This window comes from Lepidochelys kempii, chromosome 2, assembly GCF_965140285.1.
Source record: "Lepidochelys kempii isolate rLepKem1 chromosome 2, rLepKem1.hap1, whole genome shotgun sequence".
Taxonomy (NCBI): Eukaryota; Metazoa; Chordata; order Testudines; family Cheloniidae; genus Lepidochelys; species Lepidochelys kempii.
In genome coordinates this window covers 138,695,976-138,712,745 of record NC_136381.1, presented here as the reverse complement: position 1 = coordinate 138,712,745, position 16,770 = coordinate 138,695,976, and the positions used below count along the sequence as shown (strand labels likewise).

The 16,770-nt window shown below is 44.7% G+C and overlaps 1 protein-coding gene across 5 annotated transcripts in view; it reads right to left on the bottom strand.

Moving 5' to 3' along the window:
- The window catches only part of DNAH5 (dynein axonemal heavy chain 5), a 307,171-nt gene extending 290,756 nt beyond the window's left edge, over positions 1-16,415 (bottom strand). For 4 of the 5 annotated variants that reach the window (XM_073332323.2, XM_078851640.1, XM_078851639.1 and 1 more), the window contains exons 1-2: positions 15,997-16,415; positions 12,773-12,874 (exon numbers count right to left, since the gene is read on the bottom strand). In XM_073332323.2, the coding sequence (XP_073188424.2) occupies positions 12,773-12,874; positions 15,997-16,296 (402 nt within the window). In that variant the 5' untranslated portion in view covers positions 16,297-16,415. The remainder of the gene's footprint in view (positions 1-12,772; positions 12,875-15,996) is intronic. The other variant, XM_073332327.2, reaches the window with a different exon arrangement.
- Positions 16,416-16,770: the final 355 nt, after the last annotated feature.

Genomic DNA, 16,770 nt, shown 5'->3' with positions numbered 1-16,770 from the left:
AGTGTGGTATACATAGCCACAGCATCCTCCAACATTCAACTCTAGACTCATCTCTTCTATTAAGTAGTCATCTTCTTTAACAATGCTGCCCACCACACATACATTAAGAAACTATTTCACTTATGGCTAATTTTTCCTATTAATAATTGTTACAGTACTGTTTAAGGCCCATATACACCATATACTGCAAACAAGAATTGCTCCATAGCAAGGCGATGCTAGCCCAGGTATTAAAAGAAGCCTTATAAGTTGTGTACCTTAAGTATAAGCTCAAATAAGGAATCTGCTATAGTCCGTAATAGTACCTCATCTCCAAACATATGCAGAAAGGGAACAGTTTTGTAAATGTTTCCAGTATATAACCGCCCACACAAATATACAGTATTATGGTCAACAAGGGTCGATTTAGTATTTCAGTAGCTGAAGTAAGTTATGCATGTAAGCAAGATTCTCCATCATTAATTAAAGGTTTTATGTCTTCCTGCAATTTTCTAGTTTTAAAAGATGTACCCAGAGATCTTACCATTGTTGTGAGGTTTTGGCATGCTAGAATATATGACCGAGTCAGAATTGGGGGCTGTCTAGGTATTAGGGCTCAAGTGTCTCAGTACAGGCAAACCAAGGCACAGTGGAAACCAAAGAAAGATCAGTTCAGTAAACTTACTATAGCATCTCAAAATTGTTGCAATTAGCTTAAATCTGACACTAAATGCTTTCAATAACAAGACAGTGCAAAAGGCAGCTGCTTTTTTTTAGGTGAATTAATGAGAAAACAGAAGCCACATTTTCTTCTTATGAGGTCATCTAGTCCAGCCCCCTGCATTAGAGGCAGGACCGTGTATAGCTCAACCGTCCCTGACAGGTGTTTATCTAACTTGTTCATAAAGACCTCCCATGACAGGGATTCCAAATCCACAGCTTCTCTTGGAAGCCTATTCCAGAGCTTAAACTACCCTTATAGTTGGAAAGTTGCTCCCAATATCTAGCCTAAATTTTCCTTGATACACATTAAACCCATTACTTCTTGTCCTACCTTCAGTGGACATGGAGAACAACTAATCACAGTCCTTTTTATAGCAGCCCTTAACATATTTGAAGACTTATAGCCGTGGTTCCCAAACTTGTTCCGCCGCTTCTGCAGGGAAAGCCCCTGGCGGGCCAGGCTGGTTTGTTTACCTGCCGCGTCCGCAGGTTCGGCCTATCGCAGCTCCCACTGGCTGCAGTTCGCTGCTCCAGGCCAATGGGAGCTGCTGGAAGCGGCGGCCAGTATGTCCCTCGGCCCGTGCCACTTCCAGCAGCTCCCATTGCCCTGGCGGAACAAGTTTGGGAACCACTGACTTATAGGTTTCCCTTCAGTCTTCTCTTCTCAGGACTAAACATGCCCAGTTCTTTTAACCTTTCCTCATAGGTCAGGTTTTCGAAGCATTTTATCATTTTTGTTGGCTCTTGTCTGAACTGTCTCCAGTTCATCCACATCTTTTTTAAAGTGAGGCACCCAAAACTGGACACAGTACTCCAGCTGAGGCCTCACTGGTGCTGAGCAGAGGAGTACAATTACCTCCTGGGTCTTACATACATCACTCCTGTAAATACTCCCCAGAATGATATTAGCCTTTTTCACAACCACATACCATTGCCAACTCATTCAGTTTGTGATCCACTGTAACCCCCAAAGCCCTTTCAGTAGTACTACCACCTAGCCAGTTGTAGCCCAACTACAAAATATGTAGTTACCTGCCACAAAGTCAGATATAGAAGAAGCCAAATTGTTAGTTACACAGGAGCTCTACAGAACTATATTCAGACTGTTAATTTGAGGTCTAGAATTCAATTCTGAAAGGACCAGGCCAACCTTGTGAAAAATCAGGATTTAAGTGGTTCAATTCACTACTCAGGGTCAGAGTGTGCCATTGCAGAGGTCTTCTTCTCTACCACCACCTGTTGACCACTTGGGTCCTGCCATGGCCTGGATACATTTTTTGTGGTCCAGCCATCCAACCACGTCACCTTTTAAGTTCGGTCCCCTTCCACAGTACTAAAAGTCCAACTAAACAGCCAAACAAAAATGTTCTTCTGTCCCTTATGAGCTATTCTTCAGCCCGCCTTCTAGGCTCAGCTCTCACCCCTTTAAATCCTTCTAGCTTTGTTATAGGGATCTGACACTCAGGCTGCCTTCCTTGGAATCCCTCTCGACCTAGGATTCACTGATATTCCCCACTCTTTACCCATACTCCCATGGGTCTGCAGAGTTCTTGGCACCTTTTAACTAAGCACTGCTTCCCAGGGCCTTCTCCCTGGAGGCTCTTTTCCTCCTAGCATATTTCCCACTGCTTCCCCTCTCTGAGGACTCTGACAGCTTCTCCAAGGGACCTCCTTGCTTCTTTACAAGCCTCATCTTAGATCCTCCCATGCAAGCCTAATCTGTGCCCTGTAAACTCTCTCCAGCAGGAGGTGCCTCCATCAGGGACTTCTCTCTCTACATGAAGAACTCTGACCCTTTCAGGGCTGGGATCACTTGTTGTAATTAGTCAGTTTAATATCATCTGGGGTAACTGCTGTGTCACAGGCAAGGCTAAGCTTCACTCCCCTTCAAGGGCCAGCCACATTTCCATACCTGTTTGGTGTCCCCTCACTTTTATAAAGGACAGACTTGCATCTTACAAAATATTCATGGAGTCAAAGTTAACCTAAAAGAATTCATCACACATTGCTAGCCAATCAAAACATGGCTTTACACTCACCTCAATAACATTTCTGTCTGTATTTGACACAATAACTTTTGAAAACTGCGTCCAATCAATCCCCAGGTTTCAGAGAATGTTCTAGACATCAGTGGGCAGATCCTTGCTGATTTTGTTGACTAGAAGACTTGAAAACCCCACTGTGGGCCACTGACTTCAAGGTTAGGGTGAATGTTTTGGGGTAAGGGTTAGTGGGCCCCTCACTCCTCTGGCCAGCTCCCTCCCCCACAACCAATCAGTACCCTCTGGATTTTGGTAAGAATTGGAAAAGTCTGATTTCCCCTAAAAATCAGGCACTTCTGGTTTTAACCAAAGTCAATAGTGTCTGTATTGTAGGAGTCAAGGAGAGAGCAACAAAGGCCCAGCTGCACGTACAGCTCAGCTGGCATAAGCCACAAAGTGTACAACCCTTAAGTTAAGTTTCTTGAGTCTTTGTCACATTGTGTCTCAAATTTAGCCCTTGGCTGGTTAAGTGAGTTATTGCTGAACAGAACACAAATACAGCTTTGCATTCCAGAAGCGAGCTTTTTAGCGCCTCTGTTAATGACACTTGCTGTATTATTCCTTGAAGCCTCAATCCCGCCCCCCTTCCCTTCAATCATGCTAGTCATAGCAGATCCTATTTCTTAGCTTCCTAATGTTACCATAGCAATAGGAGGAACTGCTGAGAGACAGAATGATGCAAGATCCAGGATGCTGTCATGTTGATGTGGCAGAACTACAAAGACTGCACTAGCATCTCAGTTGGGCTATATTTAATGCATTCCTGATTTTGGATTCATTATCTGCACCCCAGGCAGAGAAACAAAGGGTATGGCATATGACCATAATGCCAGAGCCATTGTCTTAGCCGTCAAACAAGAAAGCATATGCATGCAGCAACAGTATACGTTTTAGCTGTAAGGCCCAATTAAATACAGCTCCCATTAACTTCAGTAGGAGTGGTGGGCGCTCAGCTTTTTCTAAACATCAGCTACTGGAGTTCCAAGTAACTGTCTACCTTTAGAATGGTACTCCTGGCATCAGGAATGTTTTAAACATTCTGTAACATTTGTGGAAGACTTGAGAAACTTGTAATTGATTGTCCTAGGAGGTTTTAGCAACTCATCTTGCTACTCGTGACTTACAGATGAATGGGTAATGCTATCTAACTCTAAGCTACAGAGGCAGTTCTTTTTAGCCTCAGTATGATGCTTTAAGGCCTTGTTTCAGATGCTTATATCCTCCAGTCTCTAAGTTCCTCTGACTGCTACGGCAATATTTTATGAGGCTGAAAAAAATTGGGTATTGTATTCATGTAGCAGGTCAACTTGCATATAAAATCCACAAGGAAAGTAGAAGGGAATGGAAGGAGAGATGAGAAGCAGGAAGTGAGGTTTGGAGAAAGAAAACATTCGGTCCTAGTAACAGACTCTGGTGAGAAACTGTCCCGCTTAACTCATATGTTTGCTCAGTTTCATCCAGGATGAACTCACTGCTCAACTCCCTCAAGGCTCAAGTGTGGCAAACAATGTGACACACTCAAAACAAGAATAATTATCTATATAATAAACTCACGCTGGGGTTAAGTTTAGCTTCCACAGGAAAGTTGATAATGTCTCAGTAGAAAGCTATATGGACTTGAAGAGTATCACCACATCCCAACATTTTAAGTGCCCCACCATTTAAAAGGCTTTCAATCTCCCTAGCTTCCCTGAGATTGGAAGCCACATTTTCAGTGCCATTCCAGCTTTTATTTCAGAACTCTGAAATACTCCAGACCAAAGCATTTTGTGCCTACAACACTGGTCTTGATAGGTTGCCCATTTCCTTTTGGACACACAAAAGCAGTATGAACACCATGAGTCAGTGGGTAAAATTAGGAGACTGACCAAGCGGCTGCACAAAGAAACCAGAACAGTTAATTATACACAAACCAGACAAACTGTAATGAACACAAGTTGGTTATGGCAGCACAGTTTACTTCCTAATTTTACCAAGGTGCTGAAAACCTGCTGCTCCCATTAACTTCAAAGGCAAGCTGTGTTGGGCACCTGCAACCAGAATCCATCACTCTTTAAAATTCCTGAAGGCGAATATTGCTCCAGAAGCTTAGACATCATTTTTGTGAAGATTGGCCTTGACTTGACCACAATTCAGAGACAGGAAGGGTCCCAAAGTGGAAGGAAATGCTTGTCCGTTGAGCAGTCCCCAAATTCCAGGCCCTATGCTGGCCGTACAGAGGAGGCCCAAACCTCTTAGCTCTCCTTCCACAACCTTGGGGAGGTAGGAATTAACACCAGAATTAAATGCCACATCCATGCATAAAACCAATTTTTGTATCTGGGAAGGGACAAAACATCAAAGAAAGACCATTCAGGAGCTTCTATGGGAGTCATGTATACATCCCCAGCAATAGCACAATCTAACCCATCAGAGTTCAAACTACTCACAGCCTCAGTCCCAAAACAGAGTGCTTCCTTTCTCTTCCCATTCTCACTGATGCTTCAGTTCAGTGTGAGCTTGGAGTGGTGAAACTCGGTTGGTTGGGTTGCCAGGTGTCCTCCATTATGCTGGGCCAGGACCACTCTTCAAATCTGGCTTCAGCTCCACCTAGCCCAGGTCATTCGCCTAGCCTCAGGGACAGGTTATGTTTGTGCGTACTGTCTTCAGAAGCCTCCGCACTAATATATGTTTACTGCCTGTAGCAGGGTGCCATTTTCAGAGCTCCCCCTCATGGCATGAGGTGACCCTGCTTACACCTCATCCTCACTTCCCTCCTGGGTCTCCCAGTAACCTTCCACAGTCCAAAGTATCTCCTGGGGGATCCAACTCTTTGAATCTGTATATATTTTCCATTGGCCCTTTGGGCCCAAACCCTTTCCCTTGGTTAAAGGATCTGACAGCCCTCTTTTGTGCGGCTGTGCTTAACTTCAAGCAGCTTCTCCCAGTTGACCCCTTTGAATTATTCTCATCCATTTCCACCTGGACTGGCAACAATGTCTTTCACACAGAGAACACAAAACTAAACCTCAATAATAAAACTCTTCTTCTCCCAGGCCCTTTTCTCTGCTGGGTGGAAGCTTCCAGCCTTCCTCCTGAACCAGGAGACCAGGTCTCACCACCTCAATCCTTTGTCTCCTAGCCTGGGAACGACCAGCAGACAAACAGGCCTTCCCCTGCTAGTGTCTCTCCTTAACTGGGCTTTAAGCTTCATTTTTTGTTTTACCTGCCCTGTTGTCTAACCATCACTTGACCCTTCCCCTGTAGGTCTAATAGTCCCAAACACCTCTCTGGACCAGCTAGGAACAAGGAGAGCCTTGCCCCTCCCTCTCTACAAAGTTTCTAGTCCTTGGCCCTTAACAATAGCCTGGATTTTCCCACTCCTTACTCCTCCCCCAGACACTAACTATTCCCCAGTACGATCTTCTCTCCCAGTGTCTGTCTTAATTATTCCTTTGACCTTCTTTCACCTGGAATGGCTGACTCCTCTAGCCTTAGAGGCTCAGTACCCCGTTACACTGACCAAGTCTACTGTTTTGTCCCCACTCTGCCCCACACCAGCTCATCACCTCAAACTGAATCAGACGGTCTGCAACTATCCCCCCTGTCCTATTTGAGCAGGGATAAACTCCCACTCTAGAAAGACTTTTCCCTCCTCCACTGAGAAGCGGGCAGGCACGACGAGGTCTAGGGTATATTTCCTTCCAGCCCTCTAGCCAGCCTGGGCTGTGGGACCCAGCTATCATCTTTGCTCATCCCCTAGTCAGGACGTTTATGGGGCAGGGCTGGGCCCTGCACACTGCTGACATGCCTCTGGGGAATGAGGGCTCCACACCAGTTATACCTGCATTTCAACTATCTGAAGACAATCTTGGTAACGAGATTCTGCCATAATTGTAGTTTTAGCACAAAGGCTCACAACACTACTCTTAAGTGCTATAGTTAAGACAGCATTTTCCCAGCTTTTTGAAAGCTAACCCCCTTCCTTAATCCCTACCATGAGTTTAAGGCCTACACATTCGAATGTTTTAACTGAAAATGGAGAATGTGTTTTGGTAAGCAAATTTACTTCAGGATTTCAGCAGGACATCATGATTAAATATCATGAAATATCATGCTTGTCAGTCATTTAGTCTCTGTAAGAACAAAACTAGAGTTTTTTTGGAAAACCACTGTAATTTTTCTGTTCTGACTCTTCAGAAGCAGGTTTACACAATCCCTTGGAAAATGCCATCTCCTTTTCAATAGCATCTAAAAGTCTGTGCAAATAAAATTGTCCATGTCCCTTGCCCTTCTGTTGTAAAAGGTGATATTTCAGTACATTCAGATTCCCCTCTACAAGCCAAGCACCACTGCCAAATTTTGTGTATACAGATACTACTTCTAGAAAACACAAGTGCTAAGATTATTTTGCAAATTAACATTAGTGATCTATGTAATGCTCAGTGTCTAGAGTACATAACTACAACACAAGCAGTGAACTAATTTCATTTCAGTTTAAAACAGGTAATTTTTACCTGTAGGAAATTTTTCTCTATCCCTTAAGGGAACATTTGCCAGTTTGTTTCCACAGCAAAAAAGTAAACGTGTCACATCACTATATATAACTACTACAGTAACTGATGACTGGACAGTAAGTTTCTCTTTCAATAAACTGGAGACAGTTTAAAGAGCTCCAGCTGCTTGAACACCTGCATGTTCTCAAATAATCTTGTGTGAACATGTTGGCTGACACCACTGCATCCCTTCAAATGAGCCAAGTGCATTGCTGGAGACCCAGCGGACAGTCATTAATTCCTTGTACATATCAGGCTTATCTAAGTAGCAAGCAAAATTACATTTATATGTATAATCTAAAGCCTTATTGGTCCTTTCAATAGTTGCCCAAGTGACATTTTACTTGCTCCTTACATTGGCTTCATTTGCATTTCTGCCCCTTCGTTTGCATTGGGTATTTATATGACAAGGCTATTTGAAAAAGTAGCTGCCCATACAGTACATTAGAGCAGCATTTCCCAAACTTGGGACACCGCTTCCTCAGGGAAAGCCCCTGGCAGGCCGAGCCAGTTTGTTTACCTGCCGTGTCTGCAGGTTTGGCCAAACGCGGCTCCCACTGGCCACGGTTCACTGCTGCAAGCCAATAGGGACTGCGGGAAGCGGCGCAGGCCAAGGGATGAACCTTGGGGAAACACTGCATTAGAGAGACATGGTGGATGATGTAATATATTTTATTGACCCAACTTCTGTTGGAGAAAAAGACAAGCTTTCAAGCTACACAGTGCTCTGGAGAAGTTACCCAGAGTATCCAAGCTACACACCAGGTAGAACAGATTGTTTAGCATAACTGGTTAACACATGTTCTAAGGGCCCATTCAAGGTGTGTAGTAGAAAGAGAAAGCCTGAGACATGAGGCCTGGTATGAGGGCTGGGTGTAAAGCCTAAGGCCCAAACTAAAGTCAGGCCCTGTTGATTTAAAGCAAAGTTAGCAAGTTTCAGACTATGAGCAAAAGTCAGGCCCTGTTACAAAGCAGATGCCTGCTTGCAGGTTCACTATCCGACACATGAACTTAACAAGAATAGGGTTGGTGTTACAAAAACACAAGCACGGATAAGTATTCACGTAAACACATTCTGGAAAGATCATGCCAGAACGTCCAGATACAAGGTTATGTTGTAAACACACTCCCCAAAGATGATACATAGAAAAACTGACCCCTCCTAAGGTGACCGATGGAGATATTTTGATCAAACCAACATGTACAAGGTAAATGGCTGTAACTAACTATGTCAGAGGGGAAATATGTAATCTGTTTGTATCAGTGTATATGAGGGGTCACAGAGTGAGTATCTTTGTCCAGCCTAGGGGGAGTGGAAGGTCCTGCCCCTCACTGAGCCAAGTCCATTGTAATGGACATACATGTGTTAGTGTCCTGTACAGTCTATGGGATACTAGAACGTGCTTCATTGAAAATAAACCTGGTTGAGCGCCTTCGCTACTGAACCGAGCCCGTGGTCTCGGGCAGTTCAATTAAAGCCTGCTGTACGGGTTATCTGGCCAGAGCCAGTGCAACATGCAGAGAGAACACACAGGCAGCCAACAATTGACAACAAAGTGAAGTGGCCTATTAACACCCCTGCAGTCACCGGACCAAAAGAGGGGAGAAGAGGTTTAGTGGATTACAGCACTGGTTCTCAGCCTTTCCAGACTACTGTACCCCTTTCAGGAGTCTGATTTGTCTCGCGTACCCCAGCTTTCACCTCACTTAAAAATTACTTGCTTACAAAATCAGACATAAAAATACAAAAAAGTGTCACAGCACACACTTTCTGAAAAATTGCTCACTTTCTCATTTTGTCTGTATGAAATTTTAGTTTGCACTGACTTCGCTAGTGCTTTTTATGTAGCCTGTTGTAAAACTAGGCAAATATATAGATGATTTGATATACCACCTGGAAGACCTCCAGGGGTACATGTACCTTTGACTGAGAACTACTGGGTTACAACTTATTACACTCTAATAAGTCATAGGTGATGGGGTGTACCAGGTGGTCCTACCACACCCAGCCCCAGGAAAGAAGCAGTGAAGGTGTGTCCTCCAGGCCTACCTAGAAAGGCTGCAGGGAAACAGCCAATCAGAGCCCAGCAGGCTCAGGTAAAAGGAGCTGCACGGGGGTGGAGTAGGTTAATTCCTGACTGGGACCCGAAAAGCACAGATAGGGAGCTTGATGCTAGTCACAGGAGCTCAAGAATAAACTCAGAAGGAAGGTTTGGGGGTTCTTGCATTCAGTGAGGTGGGAGAGGAGTTAAGAACCTCAGCCCTGATGTCAGAATGAAGAGAAGGGACTATGTAGGTGTGATATTATCTGATTAAAATATGACCATATAGATCATTGTTGCTACCATTGTTATACAATTGCAACAAAGCTTGTACAAAGTATGTCATGTAAGGTAAGTTATGATTTGCTGAATATGTTTATCTTATTTGTATGCATGTATCATTTAGTATCTGAAGTTATGAATATTGACCTTGTACCTGTATTTCAAACGTTTGCTCCTGTGGTAACACCCACAAACTATTTAGCCAGCACATTGTGAAGGGACTATTCAAGTTGAAGGGCCCATCAAAGAACACTTAACTCACAATAGGCCATGGAAGAAACCTATCCACACCTGATGGACTTTCATGTGTAGCCAATGGGCCATGGAAGAAGCTTATCCCTACCTAATGGACTTTCCTACCAGAATATGGGTAATGGCCACTGCTATGACTCATCCAAGTAGGCACGGACATGTGACTAGATCATCTGGTACTAATCCATCTTGTGCCTGTACTTTTTCATAAACTATGCTAAGGGCTTTGCTTAGAACAATGCGTTTCCCGCCACCTGATAGAAGCTAAAAAAGGCTCTGGAAGTATCTCCATTTTACCTTTTTCCTGCTCTGCTCTCTGGATTATGAATTTATACTAATGGGAGCATTCTAACCAAGGAACTAAGGACATTCCAATCATTTGGAAGCAACCAGAGGCTTAACACGCCAGAAGTTATCACTGCTTCAAGCCTGATCCAAAAACTTTGCAGTTGTTGTAGGTATTTGATTCCTTTAACCGATTTTAACTCTCACCTCTTATCTAATATCTAAAGGTTTATTTATGCTAAAGGATTGGCAATAGGGTGATTATTGGGTAAGAGCTAAGTTATATATGGACCTGGATATGTGGCTGGTCCTTTGGGATCAGAAGAACCCTTTGGTTGATGAAATTGGTTTTAAATAACCACTCATCATTAAGGTTACTGTCTGGGTGTTGAAACAAGGACTTGAATACCTAAAGAGGCTGCAGTTCTGACTTCTTGTTAGCCAGTGGGGTGAGACAGAAGTTTACTTTTGTTGCTGGTTTGGTATATTGTATGGAAGAATAACCACCAGTTTGGAGGTGTATCTGCCCTATTTCTCAGCAGTTTGTCCTGAATCTGGTATTCTCAGTTGTGACCCTTCTTATGGAGGTTTTGTAGCCTGTTCTCGGTACTTGAACCTAGGCCTAAAGGCAATCAAGTCATGTAAATTGTGTGTGGATTAAAAGCCACAGTGTCTCCCTCAACTCTGTGCGAAGAAGCATGAACCAAATGTTAAAACCCAGTCTATTGGGGGGGCTGTATTAAGAGACCAGAAGCCCAAATCTCCACCACATTAGACCCTACACAGGTGTCAATTGTCTATCCAGTGTATTGTTCTGTTTATAAAGCTGGCTTTGAACAGCAACGCTGCCGCCTCCTCAACTGTAGTGCAGCTACTTGCAGGCCTACAAACAATTAAAGCACCAAAATCTCCAGTTCATGGCTCCACCTTCTCACTGAACTGATTAAGAAATAACACACTACAAAATATATTCAGTATTATCTAGTGTGGTGAAAGTGGAATATTCATATGGCTGTCTTTCAAAGCAGATCATATGAAAGTGAAAAGTTGATTTCTAGACAGAAAGGTAGTTGGAAAAAACATTTAAGGGCTTTCTGGCAGAAATCAATGCACATATCCCGCCTACTCTGGCCTCTGCTTTTGACCATTTTACCTTTAATCACTTTTGTAATCTAATTCCCAAGATCACATCTAAGCTTTGAAAGAAATGAGTACTCATTTAGCTCACTGATAAAGCTCTTTTTAACATTCATAACTACTTGGAATGATTTTCTATAAAACTTCTCTGCTGAAATACAGTAAAATAATGTTGCCAAGATCGTATAAATTTCACTCAATCCCAAAGCCCAGGCATCTTAGTCTTGTCACTTCTCAACACTTACCTGGTCAATGATTTCAGTGTTTGATTTTTATTTCCTCTGTTCTAATTGGAGGCTGTGTTTCTGCTTATGTTGCAAGTTCTTTGGGGTAGGGAGTGTTTTTTCTGTGGATGAGTACAATCCTTTCACCATAGGACTGTAGTCCTGATTGGGAACCCTGGACACTACTACAATACCAACAGTGATATGTTTTGGTAGCTAGTTGACTCTGGATAGTCATTTTGGTACAGCAGCAAGTCTCTCATGTACCAAATGATTCAAGAACCACTACTGAAACATTCACAGATATCATAATCAAGTTCAATTTGGCACTTAACAGCAATATGCATTGCCAGACAAAGTGACCTAAATGCATACATGACCTTCAGTTCTGAAAGGCAACTACATTCTGTGGTTTTAATTAGTAAAATTTGGCCCACCTGAAAACTATTGTAATTACATCTATTTTAATAAATCTGTTTTTAGAAACTATTTATTTTGCAATGCTTATATAAAAGTAATTCCACACCCCCACAGGTTAGATCTGCTACCACTGAGGCCTTGATTTGAGGATGGCTGTGAATTCTTAAACATATTCAACCACCAGTAGGCCTGGGCACTGAACTGTGTGTAGTTGGTATCTTCAACAGCTTTGCCTGTTACCTTCAGTAATTTCTCATCTCTAGCACCAGTGAGCCATTAGTGTTATAGTATAATATACTGACAAAAGAGGACTCATTTTCCTTCACCCCGCAGCTGCACAACCAGGAGGACTAAGGAAAAGCAAGATAATATACCCCAACATTTGAACAGCACCACAACTTAAAAGGGCAAGTTTAACTGAAAGTAAAGAGATAAAAAGAGGGAAAAAATGACATCTGCCCCCAACCACCAACTGAAGTTAGTGGGTTTGCACAGACTAACTGTGAGAACAGTTTGTGGCAGGTTATACTAGATATTAGACAAATCTTCCAGAGAATATTGGACAGTGGAGAAGTTTTCCGAGTTAAGAAAAGGAAGCCCCTATCACTTGACAGATCTAAAGTTGAGATAGGAGAGACCCTGTAGTGAACCTGCACTTGCAGAGGATGGACTCCATAAACAGATCTGTTTTTATCTGTGACTGTAGACAAACATTAGGTCAACCAGTATTTAGTTGTTTTCTGGCATCCCCCAATCCTTATCTAGTCATGCTTAAGAAAGCAATGTATTAGTAATACTTTTGGACTGCTGAGGTCTCATTGGATGCAGTTGGCCTTATGAACTATCATCACCTTGCTGTTTGATGAAAGGTAGTCATGTGAGTATCCATTAAAAGCCTTAGGCTGTAAATCTTGATATTCATCAGCCTTCCTGATTATACATACTGTTGGGCCCTGGACAAAAGGAAAAGTTAATTGAATTAGTTTAGCCTGAAAGTCTCACTTGAAGTCTAACCATGCAAACTATATAAGTAACTGATTTCAAGGCTTATGTCAACAAAACTAAGGGCCAAGCAACTGCCATGGCAGCAAATAGTCATAAACCTGACCACATCAGCATAAATTTGGAGGCTAATTGATTTTTTTTTTAAGAGCTCCCTGGAGGAGTTGACAGCCTTTTGGATTATCCGATTGTGATAAACCCATATGGATATCTTGTCTTCAATATCTGCCCCTCCGCTTGAGGGTGCTCTCAAGAACCCCTTTCTTCAAGAGTTATTACAATAAGATCTCTGAAGTTATCCTGTTTTAAATGGTTCAACTTCTGGGGATTAAAACCAAGCTGCAGTTACTGAACCTAGCTGACCTTTATAGAGTGGCTTTGTATACAACTGAAGTTCACTGACAATTCATCACAGTACAACTAGTCATATGAACAAGAGGCAGTAGAGAAAGTGATCCAAAATTGTCTGCTCTCATTTATCTTCGTGCCATTGATATCAAGCCAAATCACAGATGACCACCCTCCCTTGCATTGGGTGAGTTAAGGATACTCCTGGACAGTGCCATCTATCTAGGGATAATCCCCACCTTGTGGTCCAAAGAAGTGTGGTGTTGGCATGCTGATGTTGGGGGAGAGGGAATACAGCCTCTTTTGGCAAGGCATGTGAAGTTAGATTTTGTGAGATCTGCTAACCAAAGTAACTAGCAACACAGGAACTGACAGTATCAGATCTCCCAAGCAAAGTGAAAGAAGCCACCCTGCAATAGGCAGTTAAACTTGGATTCGGGGTTGGCTGTTGCATATCTACCACTGCAATGATTAAAATAAAGTTTTGTTATGTCCTACCGTAAGAAAATTGTAAATAGCTTTTTAGGACTTCGGTACTTGGTGATTTTCTTTCATACCCTGCTACACCCTTTTTTTTTTTTTTTTTTTTTTGGTCTCAATGACATTGTGGTCATGAGTTCCACAGACAAATGCATTGGGTAAAGTAGTATTTTTAGTTACCAATTAGTTGCCTTTTGGTTTTGTTCACTGCCCCCTTGTTCTAACTTTATAGAATCATAGAATATCAGGGTTGGAAGGGACCCCTGAAGGTCATCTAGTCCAACCCCCTGCTCGAAGCAGGACCAATTCCCAGTTAAATCATCCCAGCCAGGGCTTTGTCAAGCCTGACCTTAAAAACCTCTAAGGAAGGAGATTCTACCACCTCCCTAGGTAACTCATTCCAGTGTTTCACCACCCTCTTAGTGAAAAAGTTTTTCCTAATATCCAATCTAAACCTCCCCCACTGCAACTTGAGACCATTACTCCTCATTCTGTCATCTGCTACCATTGAGAACAGTCTAGAGCCATCCTCTTTGGAACCCCCTTTCAGGTAGTTGAAAGCAGCTATCAAATCCCCCCTCATTCTTCTCTTCTGCAGGCTAAACAATCCCAGCTCCCTCAGCCTCTCCTCATAAGTCATATGTTCTAGACCCCTAATCATTTTTGTTGCCCTTCGCTGGACTCCCTCCAATTTATCCACATCCTTCTTGTAGTGTGGGCCCCAAAACTGGACACAGTACTCCAGATGAGGCCTCACCAATGTCGAATAGAGGGGAATGATCACGTCCCTCGATCTGCTTGCTATGCCCCTACTTATACATCCCAAAATGCCATTGGCCTTCTTGGCAACAAGGGCACACTGCTGACTCATATCCAGCTTCTCGTCCACTGTCACCCCTAGGTCCTTTTCAAATTAGTGCTCTTATTCATCTTTTATTTCTTTATACTTTCCACTGTCAACCCATTAGGTCTCCCTCTTATGTCCCCCTATTCAAAGGGAAGAATCCTAACTTTTTTCTGTGAGGTTTTTCATTCTAATTGTTCCTGTTGCCATACCCCTACCCCCTTTTCTAAGAAGCCATCCTATTTCTTCTGTACTCAGATATACAATAAGCAAAACTACACACTCCAATATTACACTGGTAACTGATTTACAGAACTTAATAGTTTCATGTTTTTTTCCATTCCACTCTTTATATCTATTCCTATGGCATGAAGCTGCCTCCCCCATGGCTGCCGTGTGGTTTCCTGCTGTGCTCTTGCGAGTTCAGCTAAGGTACTCTATCCCTTTGTCTTTTGCACCACCTCCCTTTGCAGATCTATGCTTCCCTGGGCTCCTCTTCCCCTTAAGACTGCCCCTTTTCTTCCAGACAAAGAAGACAGGGTTTCTTCCTACAGCTGCCCCTACTGCTCCTAGCACAGGGAAAGGGAGAGGGTGTGTGTGTGTGTATATTACAGCACATGAAAAGATGGGAATTGCAACTGTGTGACCATAGCACAGCTGTTAGGCAGAAAGTCGTGACAAGGGGACACCTACAGGTGCCTGACAATACTTGGAAGGGCCGGTTGGGTTGAATGCCTCTTCTTCCCTTCTCCCCCCAGGGGAAATAGCCTTCTACAGTCAATATACCAGTCTTTAGTTACAGAATTTTATTCTAGTCGTTTCCCTTTGAAAGGCCTGTCAGCCTGGGATCATGACCCAGTGTCAGGGGTCCCAACTCTCTTATCGCCCATGATCCCCATCGAGGGGTTGGAGGCAGATTCCCGATTGCCCGGAAGAGGCTGAAAGCGCCTGTTTGAGGGCACTGCTCGGGTTGCCGTGGCGTGGCATGGGGCTAGCTAGTGTGTGTGTCGATATCTGCTCTCCCCTGGGGGCACGCCTGGGCCCTCGGGGAGGAACCCGAGCCCGCGCTGAGGCGCGCGTGACTGGTGGCCGGATCGAGTCTCTCTCGCTTCCCGCCCCCGAGGACACCGAGCATCCTGCGCCCCCCCCCCCCGCCCCGAGCCCCAGAACGCGGCACGCTCCGAGCAGCCGCGCGCGCGCCTTCGCTCGCCCCGCCCATCAATAGCCGGGCCCCGGCCGCAGCGCAGTGACCGCTCTGGCTGGCCCATGTTGCCCGGCGGGCAAAAGGCTCCGCGTTGCTGCCGCCGCCTGCTGCTCTCCCTGGGTGGGGGGGCCGGGAGAGCAGCAGAACCCCTCCCCCACCGCCCCGCTTCGGACCGGAAGAAGCACCGCGCGCCTCACCTGCATTTCTTTGATGTTCTCCACCGGCGCGATGGGCTGGGCGGGTCTGGGGTGGCGATAGCCCGGCTTGGCTTGGGGCTGCGCTCTGCCCGGGGGGGTGGCAGCGCCGCCGGCGGCAACCGCACTACGTTGATCCGCAGCCCCCTTCTCCATCTCCTGCGCCCCCTCCAGCTCCCAGGGGCCCTGAGCGCGGGGCAGCGCCGGGTGCGCTCTCCTCCGCCGGCTTTCAGGCCAGCCCCGCAGACCCTGTTTGCTGCTGCTGTTTCCATGGTGAGGAGGAATCCTTAGACACTCGCTCATGGTCCCCAACAACGGCCTCCTCCCCCGGGGCCATCTGCCCCTGGGCGCAGCTGCTCCGATTCACACAGCCGGCTCGCTCCAGCAATTAAAGAGCATGTGCCCTGCGTTGTCGCTCGTTTTACAGCCAGCCAGCTCTCGCTTTGAATGCCAATGACCTACCTGCGTGCCACAGATTGTCTCAAGAGCAACTTGATCACCACCTAGCCCCAAGTCATAACATTTAGATGCTCAAGACCTGCCAAACCAATCCGTCCCCTTCAACCCTAACAGCTGCCCTGTCAGCATGGGAATGGTCATTCTCCACCACACCTGTTTTTTCCACCTCCTTTTTACTTTCCCAAACAATACAACTTCATCTGGCATTTAAAAGCAGATTTATTTAACTACCCCAGGCCAGAAGTGCATGGGCCAAAGCCCTGCCCGCATCAGTGGGAGCAAAGCCACCTACCTCTCTGCTGGAATTGAGTTGAAAAA